This window comes from Chiloscyllium punctatum, chromosome 10 (assembly GCF_047496795.1).
Source record: "Chiloscyllium punctatum isolate Juve2018m chromosome 10, sChiPun1.3, whole genome shotgun sequence".
Classification (NCBI taxonomy): domain Eukaryota; kingdom Metazoa; phylum Chordata; class Chondrichthyes; order Orectolobiformes; family Hemiscylliidae; genus Chiloscyllium; species Chiloscyllium punctatum.
The window spans coordinates 32,468,969-32,490,755 of record NC_092748.1 but is presented as its reverse complement, the minus strand read 5'-3'; the positions used below and the strand labels follow the sequence as shown (position 1 = coordinate 32,490,755).

Here is a 21,787-nt window from a genome sequence, read left to right as displayed (position 1 = left end):
TTTATCGGCTTTTGGTGATTGCGTATATATTTAGTTAGTCCAAAATCATTATTGAAAATATTTAGCACAGGTTCAACATATAGGTAGAATAATTTTTTTTCCAAAGGTTTCTATATTTGTTTCCTTCTTTCCCCCCAACGCTCTGTATGAAGCAAATTATATGAGTTGCTATTAGTGAGGAGTAGCATACGTTATTCTCCACGTCATTTGGTAACTAAACCAGAAATAATGTTGGTGTCTCAATAGATTGTTCAATCTTTATTTCTGGGGCTACATTTGAAAGTATGAGAGCCAAGAATAAATTATTGAATAAAATGGCATGGATAATACAGAAGATGGGAATTAAAGTAAACAGCCTGATGGTGTAGAGATGAAGAGTTAGCAATGTTTATCATCAGATTTTTTTTTGTACAAAAGTGTTTATTGATTAGAAAATCTAAATTGTTACTTTTCATGTTTTTTGAAAATCCTGTTATCTTGTACTCTTCCTTTCCCCAACATTAGATGATGGAAGACCAAACTCTTCATATCGAACAGACCTGACTCAAAGTGAACCACAGGTTAGAGAAGAAAATTGGTCCAGCCACCAAAGTGATGACCAAGCATATTTAAGATCATCATCACCTTACAAAAAACAACATGCAAGGGAAAACCCACGAAGAGCATCTAGTGCATCAATGGTCAAATCTCAAGGTGCAGGTGAGGGAAAAGCTGATGAATGATTTTGTCATTTTAACAAGTGTTTGAATTACATTCAATCTAATAGTGTGCAAAGTATTCATTGCTGCCCCACAATTTATTCACAACTGAAAGGTGGCTTTCACAAGAATGGAGTTTCATTCTTTCAATGATCAATAATAGTTGATTTTTAAACATCAAAAATGGTGTGTTATTGTTTTTTTTTCATTCTGTCTTGGTTACCTTTCCCAATCCTGTATTTCGTGTGTTCTCTCTCTCTCTTGAATCCTGAACATAATTTATGTTGAATTAAGTATTCTAATTCGCAATTCCTTTTAGGTTTGCTTCAATTTGGTGGAGTAAGAAAATGTGCCATTGCTTACCCTTTCACACGGGTCCTTGATTTCCTTTAACAACATTGCCTGTTCTTGTTTTCTAATAACTGGACCTTCAGTTCAAAACCCATACTTTGTGAGTAACTGCAAGTGTAGTAAACAGCATGTGATGTTTGTTGATTGTCTTGAAATATGCATCTTTCATTAGTGGATAAATATATAACCAATGTATCTTTCAGGTTTAGATCCAGAAAACACATTTTATCGTATTTCTAATGGCAATATGAAAAATTACATGATTAACATAGCTTTATGTGAAGTATCACTCTATTCTGCATGTTACTGAAGTGTATGTGCTCTAAATTGCAACAGTGTTCCAACAACAATGTTCTTTTCTTTACTATGCAAGTGGGAATGGTTAGAACCGCTGCTGAGTTCAGCAGCCTGAGTAGAATAATAAAATGTTTCATACTGTGTGGCTTTTAAATTGTCTCGTTTGCATTTTTTTGCAATAAAACAAGTTACTTAAAATGCTGTTAGCTAAGTAATGCCATGATATTTTTATTAAGCAATTCATATAAATTAAACAAAATAATGTACTGTACAGAAATTTCTGAATTACAATTCCTGATGGGGATTTGGATATAAATTCTGGATTTAGACAAGTTCGATAAGTGTGTAGAGAGAAATTCTTTCCCCATTTCTGGAGCATTTCAACAACTCCTTTCACCGCCACCCACTCTGGCCATTCCGCCTCCCATTTCCTCCCATTCCAAGTAATCCACCCTGTTTTCTGGACTGTATTCACCCCTTCCTGCAGGGCAGGTACCCTTTCCCTTGAATCAGCCCCTCATTCACCCAAATGCTAAACTCAGCCCTGCCATTGCACCCCACCTCTGTTGCTGGCATGCCTCCTCCCCAGCTGAACATGTAGAGATTCTCCCATATCTTGAGGGTTAGTTCAATCACAGTTGAGTTCTCTGAAGCCTTTTTTTTAAACAAATTAACATTTCACTTTAACCTACTTTCAAAAGAAAAATCATTCTGGCTGCCTACTTCCGAAGTTGAACTTGTGGTAATATTGAATCCAGGCACTTGAATAAGTGGGGTATCATTGCAATCAACATATTGAACTGACCAATTAAAACAGTATGGACTGACTAAAACTGTATTCAGTTAGCTAATTAATTTTCCGTGAACTAATACAATGTTGATAGAGTCAGTTGCTTCTATAACAGTCATTATGATTTTAATGGTATTGAATCATAAAAGCTAGTGTGGTTGAGTCTTGCTTTGTCCATTGATATAAAATATTGTAGCTGGATCACTTTTATAGTTATTAATTTGTGACATTAACTGCAGTATAATTAATAGCTATTCCTGTAGTTTTCAGACAAATGATATCTACACTGTTTCTCTTCAATCAAATGTGCTATAAAGAAAGTGTTTGGGTTGGGGTGTGGGCGAATAAATAGAAAGGATTTGAAATTTTGTGGAAAAAAAGATGTTTAGTGGTTAATCCTCCAAATCATCCAGTTGATAATTGTGCCAGGCTTTAAACAAGCTCCTGTTTTCAAAAAAAAAGGTCCATCTCATGCATTACAATTTTAAAGAAAATCGCAGTCATGTACTTTAGTGAATGCTGTCAAACCCAATGGGTCTGTTCCAATATTATCCATAAGGCATCCCAGAAATGTCTTCTCAACCGTCCACTTTGGTAGTTTTGCTAGTTGTGTGTTGAGAGTGGGGCGCTGGAAAAGCGCAGCAGGTCAGGCAGCATCCGAGGAGCAAGAGAATTGACATTTCCAGCATAGTCCTTCATCAGGAACAATGGTTTGCTAGTTGTGGGCTGAAATTGCTACTTCACACCTATGTCTCATTATACCATACTGCAGATGTTTACAGCATGCTTGATGATTTCTTGTCCTCCTGGAAGATAAAGCAATGCACATGAGGGAAGAGTCAAAAAGGAAGGCAGAATAAACCTGTTATCTAGGAAGGTATGAATACTTGACAATAGCATGTCACCAGGACTGTTGTGAAAAAAATACACAACCATACAATAGGAGAAAGTACGCCCATTTCTAATCCAACTATAACTTTCATTTATGTAGAATCTTGTGAAGTAGGTGCTTCACAGTTGCATTAGTAGACAAAGTTTAACACTGAGAAAACAAATCAGGTTACAAAAGCTTGGTTAAAATACTTGGTTGTATAAATGTCTTAAAGCAAGAGGGAGGTACTTTAGTGGAGAGATCTTGGGAAGGTATTTCTGGACTTTAAATTGTGGCAGCTGAAATGCCTATAGGAAAAGAAGTTTAAAATACAGCTAACTTCAATTTAAAAATTACAGGTGATTAGATGGCTTTACAGCTCTATTGAACTTGCATACATTGGTACACTTCCATATGTTAGGGCACATTTTCACACAGGGAGGCTCAGGGTATATTAAAGAATTCCATTTCAATGTCTCCTGCATCCTTTCTTACCTAGTACATTGGATCCCATTGTCATTTGGGATATTCAGCCTATTTCACGAGGTCCAGCTCAGGACCTTTGTACTGTTGCTCCCTGTCTCATACTGGCTGACCGTTTCAGCTACCTCTCTGGAGTTTGACTCTTTGCATGAAGAATTTCTACCCTCCCTAACTTGTGATGCTCAACATGCCTTTATTTTGCTATAAACTTTCCTCTAGCTCTTGTAAGGTTTCCCTTTTCTTTTGCACTCCCTTGTCCGATTTTATAGTGCTTCCAATTCCCCCGTAACACACAACTTAATTCTGCCTCTAATTGTTCCGGCAGCCCTTTTAAATCATGCTTTTTTCTAACTATTTGTTCACAGGATGTGGACATCCCTGGCTGAGCAGCATTTATTGCCCATCCCTAATTGCCAGAGGGTAGTTAAGACTCAACCATTGCTGTGGGTCTGGAGTCAAATGTAGACCAGACTCAATAACAATGCAGTTTCCTTACCTAAAGGGCATTAGTGAACCAGATAGATTTTTCTTTCGATCGGCAATGGATACATGCTCATCATTAGACTCTTAATTCAAGCTTTTTTAAAAAAAATTGAATTCAAATTCCCCCATCTGCCATGGCAGGATTCAAATCCAGAACATTATGGGGTGGCACGGTGGCTCAGTGGTTAGCACTGCTGCCTCACAGCACCAGGGACCTGGGTTCAATTCCCGCCTGTCTGTGTGGAGTTTGTACATTCTTCCTGTGTCTGCATGGGTTTCCTCCCACAATCCAAAGATGTGCAGGTCAGATGAATTGACCATGCTAAATTGCCCACTGTGTTAGGTGAGTTAGTCAGGGGTAAATATAGGGTAGGGTAATAGGTTTGGGTGGGTTACTCTTAGGAGGGGCAGTGTGGGCATATTGGGCCGAAGGGCCTGTTTCCACGCTAGCTAATTAATCATTACCTTGGTCTCTCGATTAACAGTCCAGCAATAAAGTCTTCCCATTTGACTTTTTGTTTGATTTTGATACTTCAGCAGCTGTTTGGATTCCTGTGTACCTTGCCTATAAAGTACCTGACAGGGATTTGAAAATTGTGGTACTTTTGCTCTTGTTTACTCTGAGTATCTTCAGATTTTTGATGCAATTGTTCTTAGGTATTTTTGATCTAATGGGTTTCAAGACTTGGGCTGTGATTTCTGTCCTTGTTTTTCTTGCCAGCACAATTGCCAATTTCCAGTTTTCCTTTGATAAATGATGCTCTTTGGTTTGTGTTTTAAGTACCTTTCTGGTTGCTCAAAAGGACGAAAGGCCTCTTTTTATACAAAACTGCAGAAGTTGAAGGTTATTTAATGGAAGATTGCTATTGGGAAGAACGAGTCAAATATTTGTTATCTTTATGTAATACTTATCTTGGAATTGAATAAATTTCCAAAACTTTCATCTGAAGATGTCAGTTATAAAATAAAGTTTAAAACAAAAGCTGCAAGCATCATTTTAAGACAGTAAAATACATATATGTAATTTCTGGTAGTTATTACCTTAGTTGTGGGAGTCTATCTTAACTTGATTAACATTCCAACAAAATCTGAACACATATAATCTGTGGTTTCAGTTCAAAGTTAATTTAGGCCTGCTTATTTGGTTGAAGATAGAAAATAAAAAGCCCAAAAGGATAGTGAACACTACTGTCTTACACAGGAGAGGCATCTTTCCTGAAAACTCCTTGATCTGGTTGGGCATTGATATTTTCAATATGGTACATCTCTATGTTGGATAATCTACATCTAAATAATTCTTAAATACTGATTTGATGGGACGTACTTACAACAAGCTTCCACTGTGTTGCTAGCCATGCAGACGTGATCCTGGATCCTTCTCTGTTTCAAAAAAACAAGCATTATTGTCAACAATGCTGTAAAAATGGCAAAGCATATTTATATGAGGAAACCTGGATAATTGTCTACTTCAACTCCATTTTGATTTTTATCTCCAGATTTGCTTAATGCACTCTTGCTAATTTTTACAACAGGCTCCATTTTACATGTCTATTTTCAATTGTACTGAAAAATGTGTTGCTGGAAAAGCGTAGCAGGTCAGGCAGCATCCAAGGAGCAGGAGTATCGACTCCTGCTCCTTGGATGCTGCCTGACCTGCTGCGCTTTTCCAGCAACACGTTTTTCAGCTCTGATCTCCAGCATCTGCAGTCCTCACTTTCTCCTATTTTCAATTGTATACTGTTTTTGAGAGTTTCAACAGATTTTTAAAAAAAAAATTCTTCAAGTTTTAGTTCTTTTACTTTGCATACTTTTGCTGCATAGTTTACTGGGCTATGGTATATATTTGTAGAATAATTTGTTCAACTGCAATCCTGTGTACCAAACATAAAACTATTCCAGTGCTGTTTGTCGAATGTCGTAAGTTTCTTGCTGTCAATGTCTTTGCTGTCTTTACAGTGGTTACAAGCGCGTTTCAGATTTCTTTTGGTTTGTGTTTTTCCTGTTTGCCTTTTCACTTCACCTTTTTAAGTTTTATCTTGAGTGTCCAATCTAGTTCCACATGTAATGACGAAAGCACAAAAAAAAGGCAAGTATATGTTTGAACCAATGTCACACTTTAATTAATCTTCTATGAACTGAAACTTAAAAAAAACATTTTAGTCAACAAACTACACACATTGCTCAATTGCAATATACAGACCTTACATCCTGACTAACAATAGAATCAAAAGCAGATTGTCATAACATTTTGTCACTGGTATATGTCATTGCTTTAAGAAGTTTACATGCACAAGTGCATCTGGCCCCATTGAAATATTTCCAATTGCTTTATGCTAACCTTGCAATGCTGAGGATTACTTAAAGACAAATAATTTCCAAATGGAGTTCCTTGAATAATAGACATGCATTGTGGCAAAGCAGTACCTTGTTTGAATGGATAACCATATCAGTAACGTACGATAATAATAAAGATTTTGAGATGCCGGTGTTGGACTGGGGTGTACAAAGTTAAAAATCACACAACACCAGGTTATAGTCCAACAGATTTAATTGGAAGCACTAGCTTTTGGAGCGCTGAGGAGCTGGTGTTGTGTGGTAATAAAAGTACTGAACTCAACAACATATATTAAAATAATTTATTAGGTAATTAAGAAAATTTCTTGTGAAGGAACACAAAATAGGAAAAAAACTGACAAAATTGTAACTAAATAAGCTGTGGTAGAGGATATTGATCTACTCTTGGGAAATAAGGCAGGGCAGGTGACGGAAGTGTCAGTGGGGGGGGGGAGCACTTTGGGGCCAGCGACCATAATTCTATTAGTTTTAAATTAGTGATGGAAAAGGATGGACTGGATCTAAAAGTTGAAGTTTAAATTGAAAGAAGGCAAATGTTGATGGTATTAGGCAAGAATTTTCAAAAACTGATTGAGTGCAGATATTTGCAGATAAAGGGACGGCTGGAAAATGGGAAGCGTTCAAAAATGAGTCCAGTGACAGTATATTTCTGTTAGGGTAAAAGGAAAGGCAGGAAAGTGTAGGGAATGCTGGATAATTGGAGAAATTGACGTTTTGGTTAAGATAAAGAAGAAAGCGTCTGTTGGGCATAGACAGGTGAGATCGAGTGAATCCTTAGAGTATAAAGGCACTAAGAGTGTACTTAAGAAGGAAATTAGGAGGAGAAAAAGGGGACATGAGATAGCTTTCGCAAGTAGGGTTAAGGAGAATCCAAAGGGATTTTACAAATACATTAAGGATGAAAGGGTAATTAGGGAGAGAATAGGGCCCCTCAAAAATCAGCAAGGCAGCCGATCGGTGGAGCCACAGTAGATGGGGAGATACTAAAATAATATTTTGCATAAGTGCTTACTGTGGAGAAGGATATGGAAGATATAGAATGTGGGGAATTCAATGGTGACATTTTGAAAGATGGCCATATTACAGAGGAGGAGGTGCTGGATGTTTTGAAACACACAAAAGTGAATAAATCCCCAGGACTTGATCAGGTGTGCCATAGAAGTCTGTGGGAAGCTAGGGAAGTGATTGCAGGGCCCCTTGCTGAGATGTTTGTATCATTGATAGTCCCAGGTGAGGTGCCAGAAGACGGAGATTGGCTAACATGGTGCCACTATTTAAGGAAGGGGTTAAGGAGAACCAGGGAACTATAGACCAGTGAGCCTGATGATAAGTTATTAGATGGAATCCTAAGGGACAAGGTTTACATTTACTTGGGAAGGCAAGGACTGATTAGGGCTAGTCAGCATGGCTTTGTGCATGGGAAATCATGTCTCATGAACTTGATTGATTTTTTTTTGAAGAAGGAACAAAGAGGATTGATGAGGGCAGAGCAGTGGATGTGATTGTGTGGACTTCAGTAAGGCGTTTGACAAGGTTCCTCATGGGAGACCAGCAAGGTTGGGTCTCATGGAATACAGAGAGAACTAGCCATTTGGATACAGAACTGACTTGAAGGTAGAAGACAGAGTGGTGGTGGAGGGTTACTTTTCAGACTGTGGGCCTGTGACCAGTGGAGTGCCACAAGGAACTGTCTTGGTCCTGTACTCTTCACCAATGGTATAAGTGATTTGGATGTGAACATTGGAGGTATAGTTAGTAGGTTTGCAGGTGACACCAAAATTGGAGATGTAGTGGACAATGACGAAGGTTCCCTCAGAGTATAATGGGATCTTGATCAGATGGGCCAATGGGCTGAGGAGTGTCAGTTGGAATTTAATTTAGATAAATGAGGAGCTGCATTTTGGAAAGGCAAATCAGAGCAGGACTTATACGCAGTTTCACAGTTCCTTAAAAGTAGAGTTGCAGGTAGATTGGATAGTGAAAAAGGCGTTTGATATGCTTTCATTTCTTGGTCGGTGCATTGAGTATAAGAGTTGAGAGGTCATGTTGCAGCTGCACAGGATGTTACTTAGGCCACTTTTGGAATATTGCGTGCAGTTATTGACGCCTTCCTATTGGAAGGATGTTGTGAAACTTGAAAGGGTTAAGAAAAGACTTACAAGAATGTTGCCAGGGTTTGAGAATTTGAGCTATAATGATAGGCTGGGGCTGTTTTCCCTGGAGCATTGGAGGCTGAAAGGTGACATTATGTAGGTTTATAAAATTATGAGAGATATGAATAGGATACATAGACAAGGTCTTTTTCCCTGAGGTGGGGGAGTCCCGAAATAGAGGGCATAGACTTAAGGTGATGGGCAAGATATAAAAGGGACCTAAGGGGCAATGGTTTCATGCACAGCGTGGTACGTGTATGGAATGAGCTGCCAGAGGAATTGGTGGAGGCTGGTACCATTACAGCATTTAAAAGGCATCTGGATGGGTATATGAATAGGAAGGGTTTAGAGGGATATGGGCCAAGTGCTGGCAAATTGGTCTAGATTAGGTTAGGATATCTGGTCGGCATGGACGAGTTGGAGTGAAGGGTCTGTTACCGTGCTCTACGTACCTGTGACTCTATTTACATTGCTGATCCTCTCAATTTGTACTTTAGAGTTGCAGTAAATTGCCAACTTTCCTGAATGTTTCTATCTTCTCAAAACTTACTGTGCACCATTTCGCGTACTGTGAATCCATCTTCACTTGTCTGAGTTTAAAGGGGAAGAAAAAAGAAAACTTGCGTCCTGGAGTAAAAGGTACACACTGCATGTGGCTTGCAATACACATTTGCAGTCTGCCATATTTACCGTTACAAGGTAACCCTATGAGTGGTGATGATATGAAGATGCCGGTGTTGGACTGTGGTGTACGAAGTTTAAAATCACACAATACTGGTTATGGTCCAACAGGTTTAATTGGAAGCACTAGCTTTCGGAGTGCTGCTCCTTCATCAAGTGGTTGTGGAGTATAAGATTGTAAGACACAGAATTTATAGAAAAAGTTTAGTGTGATGTAACTGAAATTACAAATTGAAAAATTCCAAACCAAAAATAACAAACAATCCAGGTCTTTTTCAATATATAATTTCAGTTACATCACACTGCAAACTTTTGCTATAAATTCTGTGTCTTACAATCTTATACTCCGCAACCATCTGATGAAGGAGCAGCGCTCCGAAAGCTAGTGCTTCCAGTTAAACCTTTTGGATTATAACCTGGTGTTGGGTGATTTTTAACTGAGTGGTGGGAATTGCTGTATGCAGGAAGAATAATGACAGCCTTTAAACCCCTTCTATTTTTATACAGGTCTGAGTGCTGAAAGATACATAATATTCTTGGTTGACTATACCTTCCATTGATGCTACTTATTTTATTCCTAGTGAGGTATTGGCACATGGTTTTAAATTACACCAAGTGTGCTTTCACATTCACCTGTACGTTGGCATTGTGCAAGTATAAAGGGTGCCTTTCCCACTCATTTGCCCAGTGAAGCTGTAATGTTTAAGAGTTATTCATTAACTTTTATGTTTCTAAGTGGTCTAAAGTGTTAAGTTTTTTTGGTGCATTAGCGATGATTTGCACATTTATTTAGCTCCCATCTATCACTATCAACAAAATAATTCAGAGTGGCAAAATATGGGAATTGGTATTCCACAAGGGTTCATGGTAGCACCACTACTGTTCATAGTTGACATTAATGATTTGGAATCAAAATAATTTCTGATTTTGAGTATGCTAACAAATTGGAGAATGTGGATATAATTAATACTGAGGAAGACTGTAATAAAATAGAGAAGACAATTAATAATCTTAGATATTGTGCAAATAATTAGAAATTAATACATACACAGAAAAATTGAGATGGCATATTTGATAGGTTACGGAGGCCACTTGTTACTTGGAAGATGCAAATCTAGGTGGAGATAGAATGTAAAGGGAACTCTAGTACAAATACTAAATCAACCACTGAAAGTTGTGCCGTAATCAAGGTCATTTAAAAATAAAAGGATGCTGAGCACTACACTTTCTATCTGGATGGATAGAATTTTAAAAAGTAAGGAAATTATGCTAACCTTGTATCAAACTTTGGTTCCATCATGCTTTGAGTACTGCGTGCAGTTCTGGATATTGTATTATAAAAATGGTGCTGGAGGGGGTACAGAGAACATTCAGTGATGATGTCAGAAATATGTAGGTTAGTCAGGAAAGAGTCTCTCTTCTCTTGAAAGTGAAGCCTGTGTGGTGACCTAATAGGGGACTTTTCATTATCAGAACTTTATTATATACAGAGAGGAAATTTTCTTTTGTAGCGAAGTGCATAACTAAAGGCAATCAATATAAGATAGTGACTGAAAAATTCAGTAGAGGACTGGAAGAAAATTCAAATGCAGAATAGTGCGAATGTGGAAGTATGCATTACCACAGTAAGTAGTTGAAGCGGATATTATTGAAGCATTTAAGGGGAAGTTGAGAATGAGGAAGAAAGAAATAGATGGTTATCTTAGATTTAGATGAAACAAGAGAGGAGCAGAATTGCTCCATTGGCAAGTTAGACCAAATTGCTTATTTCTTTGTATAACTGATGTAACCCCATGAATTAATTTGATGTTTAAATTGTTTTTGATTTATTAATTAGATGGTCCTAGAAAACCAGATGTGTCAATGGGAAGCCATGATCCTCGAACAGCAGTACAACTGAGGAGCCTTACAACAGTTTTGAAGCGCTTGAAAGAAATAATGGAGGGAAGAAGCCAGGTACAGTACATAGTAAACAAAGTTAAATTGTTAACCTATACAGAACATAAAATTAGAAAGGCAAAACAGGCTCAGAAGGCAGGAAAAACTGCAACAAGTGACGATGTCTGACCACCCTCTAAACAACTATATAGAACCTTCATATCCTCATAGAAAAGATTGCATCAAGCATAAAAACATAAAATGCTGCTAATATCTGGGCAGCAAGTTTGTTGCCAAACTGAAAAGTATAGAGAGCAGGGATAGCCAATGGGTTTTCATTAACAAGTGCAATATCTGATGACTTTGAATATCTTTGATCCACCATTCCTATCTTTTAACTAGCACAAAGTCACTCAAAATGGTATACGTTTGTGCGGAATTCTGCAAAGAAACTGGAAAAGAGAATTTGTTTGCCATCTTATGTTTATTTAATTATGTTGGCAACACCAACGATTTGCACAAAAGGAATCATTGCAAAATGCTTCAAGAAAGGGGAACAGAAGTTATTGTAACAAGTGTTGTGATGTTGCATTGCTATCTTGCCCCAAGTAAATTTTCATGCAGCTGCTACCAACAGAATTAAGGTGGCCATTGTTGGATAAGCTTGATGTCTTGGAAAAGTATTTCAGAACGGATAAATAACATTTTTGCTGATAACTGTCCCCAAGAGAAGATGGACTTCCAATGGTCTAATCCTGAGAATGACTGACATGATCCCTAAATAAATATGAAATTGAAAGCTAAGGAAGTGAAGAGCTGAAAGTCTGACCAGAACAACTGCAAGATATACAATAAGCAACTGGAGTTTAGGGGAAAAATGAGACAATATTATGACATGATCTGTCACTATCTTGTACCTCGGTGTTATAAAAGAATGATGTGAATTGCCAAAATTTGCTTTCTGTCCAGCCTTCATTCTTGTTCAGATTGTAATGCTGAAAAGTTTAAGTTCTCTTTAGAGCAAAGTTGTATATCAAAGTGCCAAAGAAGGAGGGACAGGAATCAGAAATATACCAAGTATGTGTTTATTTGTAATGCATGCGAATAAGTTCTATTATGTTCTTATAGTTCTAATCACTGAATCCTCGATTGTTTCCTGGTTTTGCAAAATAGGACACTGATTTGAAGCAGTACTGGATGCCAGATAGTCAATGTAAAGAGTGTTATGATTGTAATGAGAAGTTTACCACCTTCAGACGTCGACATCACTGCCGTTTGTGTGGACAGATCTTCTGCAGTCGTTGTTGCAATCAGGAAATACCTGGGAAATTCATGGGTTATGCTGGTATGTAAATACGTGAGTCAATTTGAGGTTCACTCTTCTAAGTTTGCACCAGCAATTGATTAATTTAAACACCTGAAGAGGGTAAGTGTTAGTTTTGAGTACATTATGGTGGATTAAATAGTTAAATATAGCCAACAAGTTTGTTATGGAACAAGAAATTATACAGCATGGTTTAAAATGTTTATAAAGAAAACCAAGTGGTTGCAAGCTTTAGTCAAGAAATAAGTTGGGTTAAGAGTTATGTTACTGTATCTTACTGTCTTATACTGTTTATCAGATATACTTGTGTAGAAGTTGATTTTTTTTTTCATCCAGCTCCTAATTTAGGCAACCTCAAAATTTTGATTCTTTTATACAGTAACATTTTTGAAGAATTTTTGCAATGGAACAGATTAAAATACACAATACTATTTATTTATTTAAAAATGTAGACATATATACATTTCATCCAATATAATATTAATATACACCGTAATGAATCAACTGCAATACTTCACATTGTAGTTCTTCAGTCATATGAATTAGGTACAGGATCAGGACACTCAGCTTTTCAAGCCTGCTCCTCCATTCAATAATATCATGGCTGATCTGATTACTTCATGTTTCTGTCTATCCCTGATAAATTTCACCCCCTTCTTATCAAAATCTATCTACCTCTGCCTTAAAAGAAAATTTAAGGGCTCAGTTTCTACTGCCTTTTTGAAGAAGAAAGTTTCAACTCTCATGCCTCTGAGAAAATACTTCTCATCGCTGGCTTAAATGGGTGACGTCTAGTTTTAGTTTCTGGCAACAAGAGGAAATGTCCTTTCCATGTGCAGTCTGACAAGACCCCTCAGGATATTGTGTACTTCCATCAAGTTATTTTTACTTTCTCTAAATGTCAGTGGATGCAGGCGGGGCCTGACCATCTTCCCTTTTCAGAAAAACTGACCAATCCAGTTATTAGTCTAGTAAAGCTTCTCTGAACTGCTACCAATGCATTTACATCATTCCTAATTAGACCAGTACTGTACACAGTAATCCAGCTGTGATTTCACCAGTGCCCTGTACAACTGAAACATAATCTCCCCTTTTGTGTATTCAATTCCCCTTGCAACAATCTATAAAATTATATTAGCTTTCCCAATTGCTTGCCGTCTCTACATAGTAACTCTTTGTGATTCATGAATGCTCGCATCCCTCTGCATTCGAAAACACTACAATCACTATCTGATTAACTAAACAATTTGTCCCTATGGTTTGATTACATATCTTGTGGATTTTCCTCACCTTCATCCTCAGCATTTATTGTGTTATGACCAGATTCCGTGCAGGGTTCACCAAGTTGCTGTGGTTCCTTATTTCAAATTGTCAAGCTTCCATGTGAAGAGAAATTAACTGGGAATTGTCTTACCGTCTTTTCTAAGCAGATTTGCAGCCCTCGGTGTGGGAGAGTCAGAGAGTCGTAGAGATGTACAGCATGGAAACAGACCCTTCGGTTCAACCTGTCCATGCCAACCAGATATCCCAACCCCATCTAGTCCCACCTGCCAGCACCTGGCCAATATCCCTCCAAACCCTTCCTATTCATATACCCATCCAGATGCCTTTTAAATGTTGCAATTGTACTAGCCTCCACCACTTCCTCTGGCAGCTCATTCCATAAACGTACCACTCTGTGTGAAACAGTTGCCCCTGAGGTCTCTTATATCTTTCCCCTCTCACCCGAAACCTATGCCCTCTAGTTCTGGATTCCCCGATCCCAGGGAAAAGACTTTGCCTATTTACCCTATCCATGCCCCTCATAATTTTGTAAACCTCTATAAAGTCACCCCTCAGTCTCCGACGCTCCTTTACTTACAACATAGAGTGGTTTTACGACTATGATTTTCACAACACACAAGTTCTTGAACCCAGCTAGTACACACAAGGACCTCAGTCCATTGGAACACATGAGCACCACAGCTCACTATCACACTAACTCAAGTTGAGCTGACTTTTAATCCCTCGCCCTTGTATTCTTGAAGGAGAGAACATGGCTCTTGTCCAGACTTCAATTTGTTCTCCAACAACATTCAGAATTGGAGAAGATTCCCAAGACATTATAGTTCAGCTTGTTGTATTTTTCTCCTCTTTTATGTCCTCCTCTTTGAAGCTTCATTAACGTGTTGTTTCTGCGTGAAGTGGTTCTCGGTGACCATGTCTGTAATAAATGCTGGTTGCTGGAAGAACTCTGGCTCAGAGCTGATGGGCTGGACTCTGAGCTTCAAACATTGTGACATCAGGGAGGGGGAGAGTTACTTGGACGCTAAATTTCAGGAGATAGTCACACCTCTTAGACTGACTAACCTGAATTCGGCCAGTGGTCAGGAGGGTGTAGTTGTGAGTGAGGCAGGTAGAAGAATTCAGGGGGTAGAGTTGCTGGAACCTCAATCCCTAATCTTGTCCAGTGGGTTCAAGAGTTTTGCTCCCTGTGTGGACTGGAATAGGGACTGCAGGGAGGATGAGCCGACTGATCACAGCAGCATGGTGCAGAGAGTCATTCACGTGCCATGAGGGTGGGAGCGGGAGCCGGGTAGGGGGGATGTTGGCAAGAAGAGAAATGTTGCTGTAATTGGGGATAGTGTAGACAGAGGCATAGACACTGTTCTCTGTGACCAGGATCGAGAGTCCTGAAGGTTCCGTTGCCTGCCTGGTGTTCAGGTTTGGGATATCTTTAGGGTGGCACGGTAGCTCACAACGCCAGGGACCCAGGTTCGATTCCAGCTTGGGGCGACTGTGTGTGGAGTTTGCACATTCTCCCTGTGTCTGCGTGGGTTCCTCTCACAGTCTAAAAATGTGGGTCAGGTGAATTGGCCATGCTAAATTGCCAATAGTGTTCAGGGATGTGTAGGTTTGGGTACATTGGTCAAGGGTACAAGTCGAATAATAGGGTTGGGGAATGGGTCTGGTTGGATTGCTCTTCGGTGGGTCATTGTGGACTTGTTGAGCCTAAATGGCCTGTCTCCACACTGTAGGGATGCTATCTCATCTGGGCTGCAGTGGAACATGGAGTGGGCGGGTAAAGATGCCATGATCATGGTCCACGTCGGTACCAACGACATAGATAAAACCTAGACAGAGGTTCTGCTAAGAGAGTATGAATACCTAGGAGCTAAATTACAAAGTAAGGCCAAAACGATGGTAATCTCTGGATTATTGACAATAGACAATAAGTGCAGGAGTAGGCCATTTTGCCCATCGAGCCTGCACCACCATTCAATAAGATCATGGCTGATCATCCTTAATCGGTATCCTGTTCCTGCCTTATCTCCATAAACCTTGATTCCACTATCCTTGAGAGCTCTATCCAACTCTTTCTTAAATGAATTCAGAGACTGGGCCTCCACTGCCCTTTGGGGCAGAGCATTCCACACAGCCACCGCTCTCTGGGTGAAGAAGTTTCTCTTCATCTCTGTCCTAAATGGTCTACCCATTATTTTTAAGGTGTGTCCTCTGGGTTGGTACTCACCCATCAGCGGAAACATGTTTCCTGCCTCCAGAGTGTCCAGTTCATTAATAATCTTATATGTCTCAATCAGTTCCCCTCTCCGTTTTCTAAACTCAAGGGTATACAAGCCCAGTCACTCCAGTCTTTCAGCGTAAGGTAGTCCTGCCATTCCAGGAATTGACCTCGTGAGCCTACGCTGCACTCCCTCAATAGCCAGAATGTCTTTCCTCAAATTTGGAGACCAGAACTGCACACAGTACTCCAGGTGTGGTCTCACCAGGGCTCTGTACAGCTGCAGAAGAACCTCTTTGCTTCTATACTCAATCCCTCTTGTTACAAAGGCCAGCATGCTATTAGCCTTCTTCACTATCTGCTGTACTTGCATGTTTACCTTCATTGACTGGTGTACAAGAACACCCAGATCTCTTTGTACTGCCCCTTTACCTAAATTGATTCCAGTTAGGTAGTAATCTGCCTTCCTGTTCTAGCCACCAAAGTGGATAACCATACATTTATCCACATTAAACTGCATCTTCCATGCATCTGACCACTCACCTAACCTGTCCAGGTCACCCTATAATCTCCTAACATCCTCCTCACATTTCACCCTGCCACCCAGCTTAGTATAATCAGCAAATTTGCTAATGTTATTACTAATACCATCTTCTATATAATTGCTTGATCCACAAGCTAATTGGCACATGATCGATAAGATTAAGCAGGAAAATGCGTGGTTCAAAGATTGATGTGGGCGACATGGGTCTGAATTCATGGGACGTTGTCCCAGTACTAAGGAAGAAGGGACCTTTTCCGAAGGCACGCTCTTCATCTGAACCGTGCTGAGACCAGAGTCCTAGCGAATCCCATAACTGGCTGTTGACAGGGCTTTCAGTGTTTAGATTGGAGTGGTGCTGGAAAAGTACAGCAGGTCAAGCAGCATCCGAGGATCAGGAGAATCGACGTTTTGGGCAAAAGCCCTTCATCAGGAAGACTTTCAACTAAATTAGTGGGGCAGGGAGAAGGATTTAATTATAGGGGAAATTAGAAAATCCAAAAAGACAGACTGACTACTCCCATCAGAAAACTCTAAGGAGGCAGTGATCATAATGTAACTGAATTTACTCTGTAATTTGAGAGGGAGAAGATAGAATTAGAGATAGTGGTATTACAGCTGAATAAAGGTAACTACAGAGACATGAGGGAGAAGCTGGCTGGAATTGAATGGGAGAGGAGCCTAGCAGGAAAGCCAGTGGAACAACAATGGCTGGAGTTTGTGGGAGTAATTCAGGAGACACAGCAGAGATTCATCCCAAGGAAAAGCGAGTGTGGGACAGGGAGGATGAGGCAACCATGGTTGACTAGGGAAGTTTTTGTTTTCTGATGGAGTAGTCAGTCTGTCTTTTTATGTGCACCTTTAGTGCAGGAATGCACATCAATGAATTCTGAAATACCGTCTATCTTGGTTTGTCTGGGGCAGCATGGTGGCTCAGTGGTTAGCACTGCTGCCTCAAAGTGCCAGGGACCGGGTTTGGTTCCACCGGTGCTCCATTTTCCTCCCCCAGACCAATGGTTGATTGGCCATGCTGAATTGCCTTGTTGTGCCCCAGGGATATACAGGCTAGTTGGATTAGCTATGGTAAATGTGGGGTTTACGCAGTGTGGGTCTGGGTGGAATGCTCTTTGGAGGGTCAGTGCAGAATCAGTGAGCCAAATGACCTCTATTTGCACTGTAGGGATTTTATGATTCTCTGAGTGAGTTGAATTAATTGGTAATATTTATCCCTGCAATACCAACCATTTTCTGATCATTGTTAACTTTATTTTGCCACATTTTCTCGAGGTAAGGCCATTTATTTAGAAGTCCTCTGCTGCTGCACTTAATTTTTCCACATTTATTTTCGTTATCTTTCTCTTGTCTCTAATTATTTTGTTAGAAACATTAAACTTGCTTGCTGAGGTTCTATGTTGTCTGTGAATGTTGCAACTTTTATTTTAATGTGAACCACTTTCGTTTTATTCTTTTTTGAAAGCATGTCAGTAGATCTTGTGGTAGTCTTCAGTTTGTTGATTGGCAGTTTTCCGCTAGAGTTGGAGAATGAACAATCTAGATTTCTTTATACATTTTAACAAGTGAATTGTAGTAATTGCCTAAGCAATTAATAATCATACCATGGTTTGATCTTTTAAAGAAAAAGACTTCTGCATGAAATATATAGAAAAAGATCAAGTTTTTAGGCAATAAATCATGGGCTTGTAATTTATACAAATATATATGGTAAATATAAAAATTGTGAAAATCCAGTCATTCAAATTGTCATTAATAAGGGGAAATAGTGGTCTACTGGTATTATTGCTGCACTGTTAATCCAGGGAGCCAGGTAATGTTCTGGGGTCCAAGGTTCGAACCCCCACCAGCAATTATCTGGAATTAAGAGTCTAATGGTGACCATGAATCCATTGGCTTTTAGAAAAACCTTTTTGGTTCACTAACGTCCTTTTGGGAAGGAAGCTGCCATCCTTACCTGGTCTGGCCTACAAACCCACAGCAATGTGGTTGACTCTTAACTGCCTCCTGGATAGGAGTTGGTCTATTCAGCAAGGCTCTCATCCTGTGGAAAGATTTTTTTTTGTAAAATTGGTGTTGGTAAAGTTACATATATTTAATTTACAATGTACTGCTGTATGTCGGTGATGTAAAAGGGCTACTGATGTTATCCATGTTCTACTGCGTTTAAATGTGAAATATAGTTCTTGAAATTCAGTCACTGGTCTATCCGAGATGAGATCAATTTTGCCTGTAATGTGAAACATTTTTTCCTGTGTCCAGTTTGGCACAGTTAACAATAACACTTCTTTCAGAAATGCATGCAAATACGTAAAAAGGCCAAATTATGTCGTAAACTTTGATAATGAACGTCTGTAAGTTTACCTTTATACTTTTGCATGAGTTGCAGTGTTGGTCTATTAACTTTTGCAAAAGTAAGCATTTAGTAGAAACTATTCTAAAATATTGTCATTTTTCTCTTCAGGTGATCTTCGAGCTTGCACTTACTGTCGTAAAATTGCTTTGAACTATGCACATTCCACAGACAGCAGTTCCATTGGTGAAGATCTAAATGTTTTGACTGACTCAATGTATTCTGTATCCATATTGGATCCAGTGGAACCTAGAACTCCTGTAAGTGGAAGAAAAGTCATCAGAAATATATTTTTGGAAGAGGATCTCGTGTGGCAGAGGTATATATAAGACATTTCATATTTGAATTGCCCTTTTACACACAGGATATGGGTTTGCAACCAAGGGTGACCGGTGGAAGTTGCTACAAGAGAAATCGGTGTTTATAATATAGAACAACTCTGAGCATGGGGTTCCACAGCACAAATTGGAAATTAATGACAGTCTTGCTTTGACTAGTTCGCTGAATGATTTAAGGAGTAGAAAGACATTGATGCAATAGGCATCACATTTCAGGTTAAGGTATATTATTTGATCACAAACAATATAAGGTATATTGTTTGATTCACCTGTGGCCTGGGTTATTTTCAGTTTTGAAATATCGACGTTCACAATTCTTTGAGGAGAATGGAAAAACATCTGGCAATGATAGGCCTTACATCGATCACAGCTCTACAGACATTTTATGGGAAAGCCTTTGCAGGATGTTTTGTAGCATTTAAGAACAGAGCTGAATTAATTGCAGTTTTTAAGATTTCAGAAAAAATGTTTAATGAGACAAAGGTTTTGATTGAGACACACTTTGAAGAAACGCGGTTATTGAAGTCTAGCATGTGTAATGTACAACTTGTTATTCTGGCTTTATCTAGGGTACAGATCCTCTGATTTGTATTTTTAAATTCAATGGCAGTAAAATAATTCAGCGATATTTGGTTTATTTGTCTATTAATTCACATGGGTAGTTGATATATTTGCAGATTTTTCATATGAAAGATGCTGTCTGTAGTTTCTTGTAGTTATTGCTGTTTACGTAAGGTAAATAATTTCTATTCATTCAATCAACATCTATCTTTGGGATTAAAATTTCCTATCATCCTAAAAGGAACTTATATATCAATCTGGAGCCTTGATGAAGTGACCTTCTCCTTACACATGCATAAATACAGCCTATTTGTTATTTAGTGTTCTTTTCTGTCCTTTGTTGTGATTCTTGCTCTCAGCTTGAAAAGATTTTGTGTAGGGTATTCAGTGAAGAAGTAATCATCATCGGATTATGGCTTCACTCCAACTTTTACTTGTCTCGCCATGGTTCTGTATTCCTTGCTGGATCAACAGTGCTTGATTTCTCCAGGATTCCTTATACAGCATTCACCAAAGAGCTCTGGTGGGGATGGGGGGGAGCGGGCAGGGCATAAAACTGGACACATTTAACAGCCCCAGCTATTAACTTAATGGTCCAGTATGATTGTGAGTGAACGGACAAGGGAATGTGTAAATGAATGGGTAGGAAGGGTGAGGCAGGGTGGCAGGTGGGTGATGTTTATAAATGGGTGAGTGGATAAGTTTATCAAGGGATAGTCAAGTAAGGTCTGGCCATGGAAATTTGTCAAATCAAGTATTTGTATTGTGGGGCTAGTCAGGCTGGTCTAGCATCTTTTCGATAGTTTTGACAATTGTCCCTGAAATTTTTCAAGTGTAATTTTTTTTATTGAGTATATTTGCATTTATAACAAAGTAGTACTTATGAACAAATCAGTGTTGGTTTGATATTACTGGCATTCACTGCATCATTCTTGCTTGCTTCAGTCAATTCAAGACTGCCTCCAGCATCTGATAAATACCATTGTTGAATTTTACAACCGTGCCTCATGTAATGCAGCATGAAGTAGACCATAGACACGTGTTAATGATATTTGCCAAATGGGGAAGTGCTGTGGTGATGGATTATGAAATGTGCTAAATGAAGGGGTGTTGACCAAACCTCAAGAAAATATTACTTTTCTGGGGATCAGATGGATGTCATTTTGGAAAGAAGGCAGGTGCACAACTTGTCGATTTATTTAGAGCTTACCTTTAAACCTATGATTTCTCCTGGGGAGGAAAGAATCCTCTGTCAGTGTTGAGCTAGGCTTGACTGTGCTAAGACTTTGAACATAGAACATAGAATGTTACAGCGCAGTACAGGCCCTTCGGCCCTCGATGTTGCACCGATCTGTGAAATTAATCTGATGCCTATCTAACCTACACCGTTCCATTATTATCCATATGTATGTCCAATGCCCATTTAAATGCCCTTAACGAGGTGAGTCTACTACTGTTGCAGGCAGGCCGTTCCACTCCCCTGCTACTCTCTGAGTAAAACACCCCTCAATTTAAAGCTATGTCCCCTCATGTTAGCCTTCACCATCCAAGGAAAAAGGTTCTCACTGTCCACCCTATCTAACCTTCTGATTATCGTATATGTCTCAATTAAATCATCTCTCAACTGTCTTCTGTCCAATGAAAACAGCCTTCGTTCCCTCAGCCTTTCCTCATAAGACCTTCCTTCCATACCAGGCAGCATCCTGGGAAACCCACATTTGCAGCATGTTTTAAGGATAGCCGTCTTCAGCCAGATAGATTCACGGTAGCCTGACCTGTTTTTCAGTTGGAATCCAACATACACAAATTATTGTGCATTCAAGTATCTTGTTGACTTGTGTCCAGAAGCGAGTCCCACATGTCTGCTAGTGATATCAAGTAACAATCCTGAATCGCGCAGGCCTTGTGCAGCGGATACTCCTTTCGATGCCTAAAATTTGAGCGGTCTTCTGTAGAGTTTGTCCCAGTCCCCTTTCTGGATTATCTTGCCTTGAATCATCCAAAATCAGCTTTTATCCTCCTTTCTTCCCAGTCACTAGGTTTCCAATTATCAGTCATATTTATACTGATAATTGATATGTTTCCTGGGCCCACCCTGAATAGCTTGTAGTAAATG

General features: G+C 39.2%; 1 protein-coding gene across 4 annotated transcripts in view; it reads left to right on the top strand.

Annotated features, from left to right (window-relative positions):
• pikfyve (phosphoinositide kinase, FYVE finger containing) overlaps positions 1-21,787 on the top strand; it is a 151,416-nt gene that overhangs the window by 29,146 nt on the left and 100,483 nt on the right. For 3 of the 4 annotated variants that reach the window (XM_072578804.1, XM_072578803.1, XM_072578802.1), the window contains exons 3-6: positions 505-699; positions 11,000-11,118; positions 12,214-12,385; positions 18,884-19,091. In XM_072578804.1, coding sequence (XP_072434905.1) covers positions 505-699; positions 11,000-11,118; positions 12,214-12,385; positions 18,884-19,091 — 694 coding nt within the window. Of the gene's footprint in view, positions 1-504; positions 700-973; positions 1,150-10,999; positions 11,119-12,213; positions 12,386-18,883; positions 19,092-21,787 lie in introns of those variants that run through there. The other variant, XM_072578805.1, reaches the window with a different exon arrangement.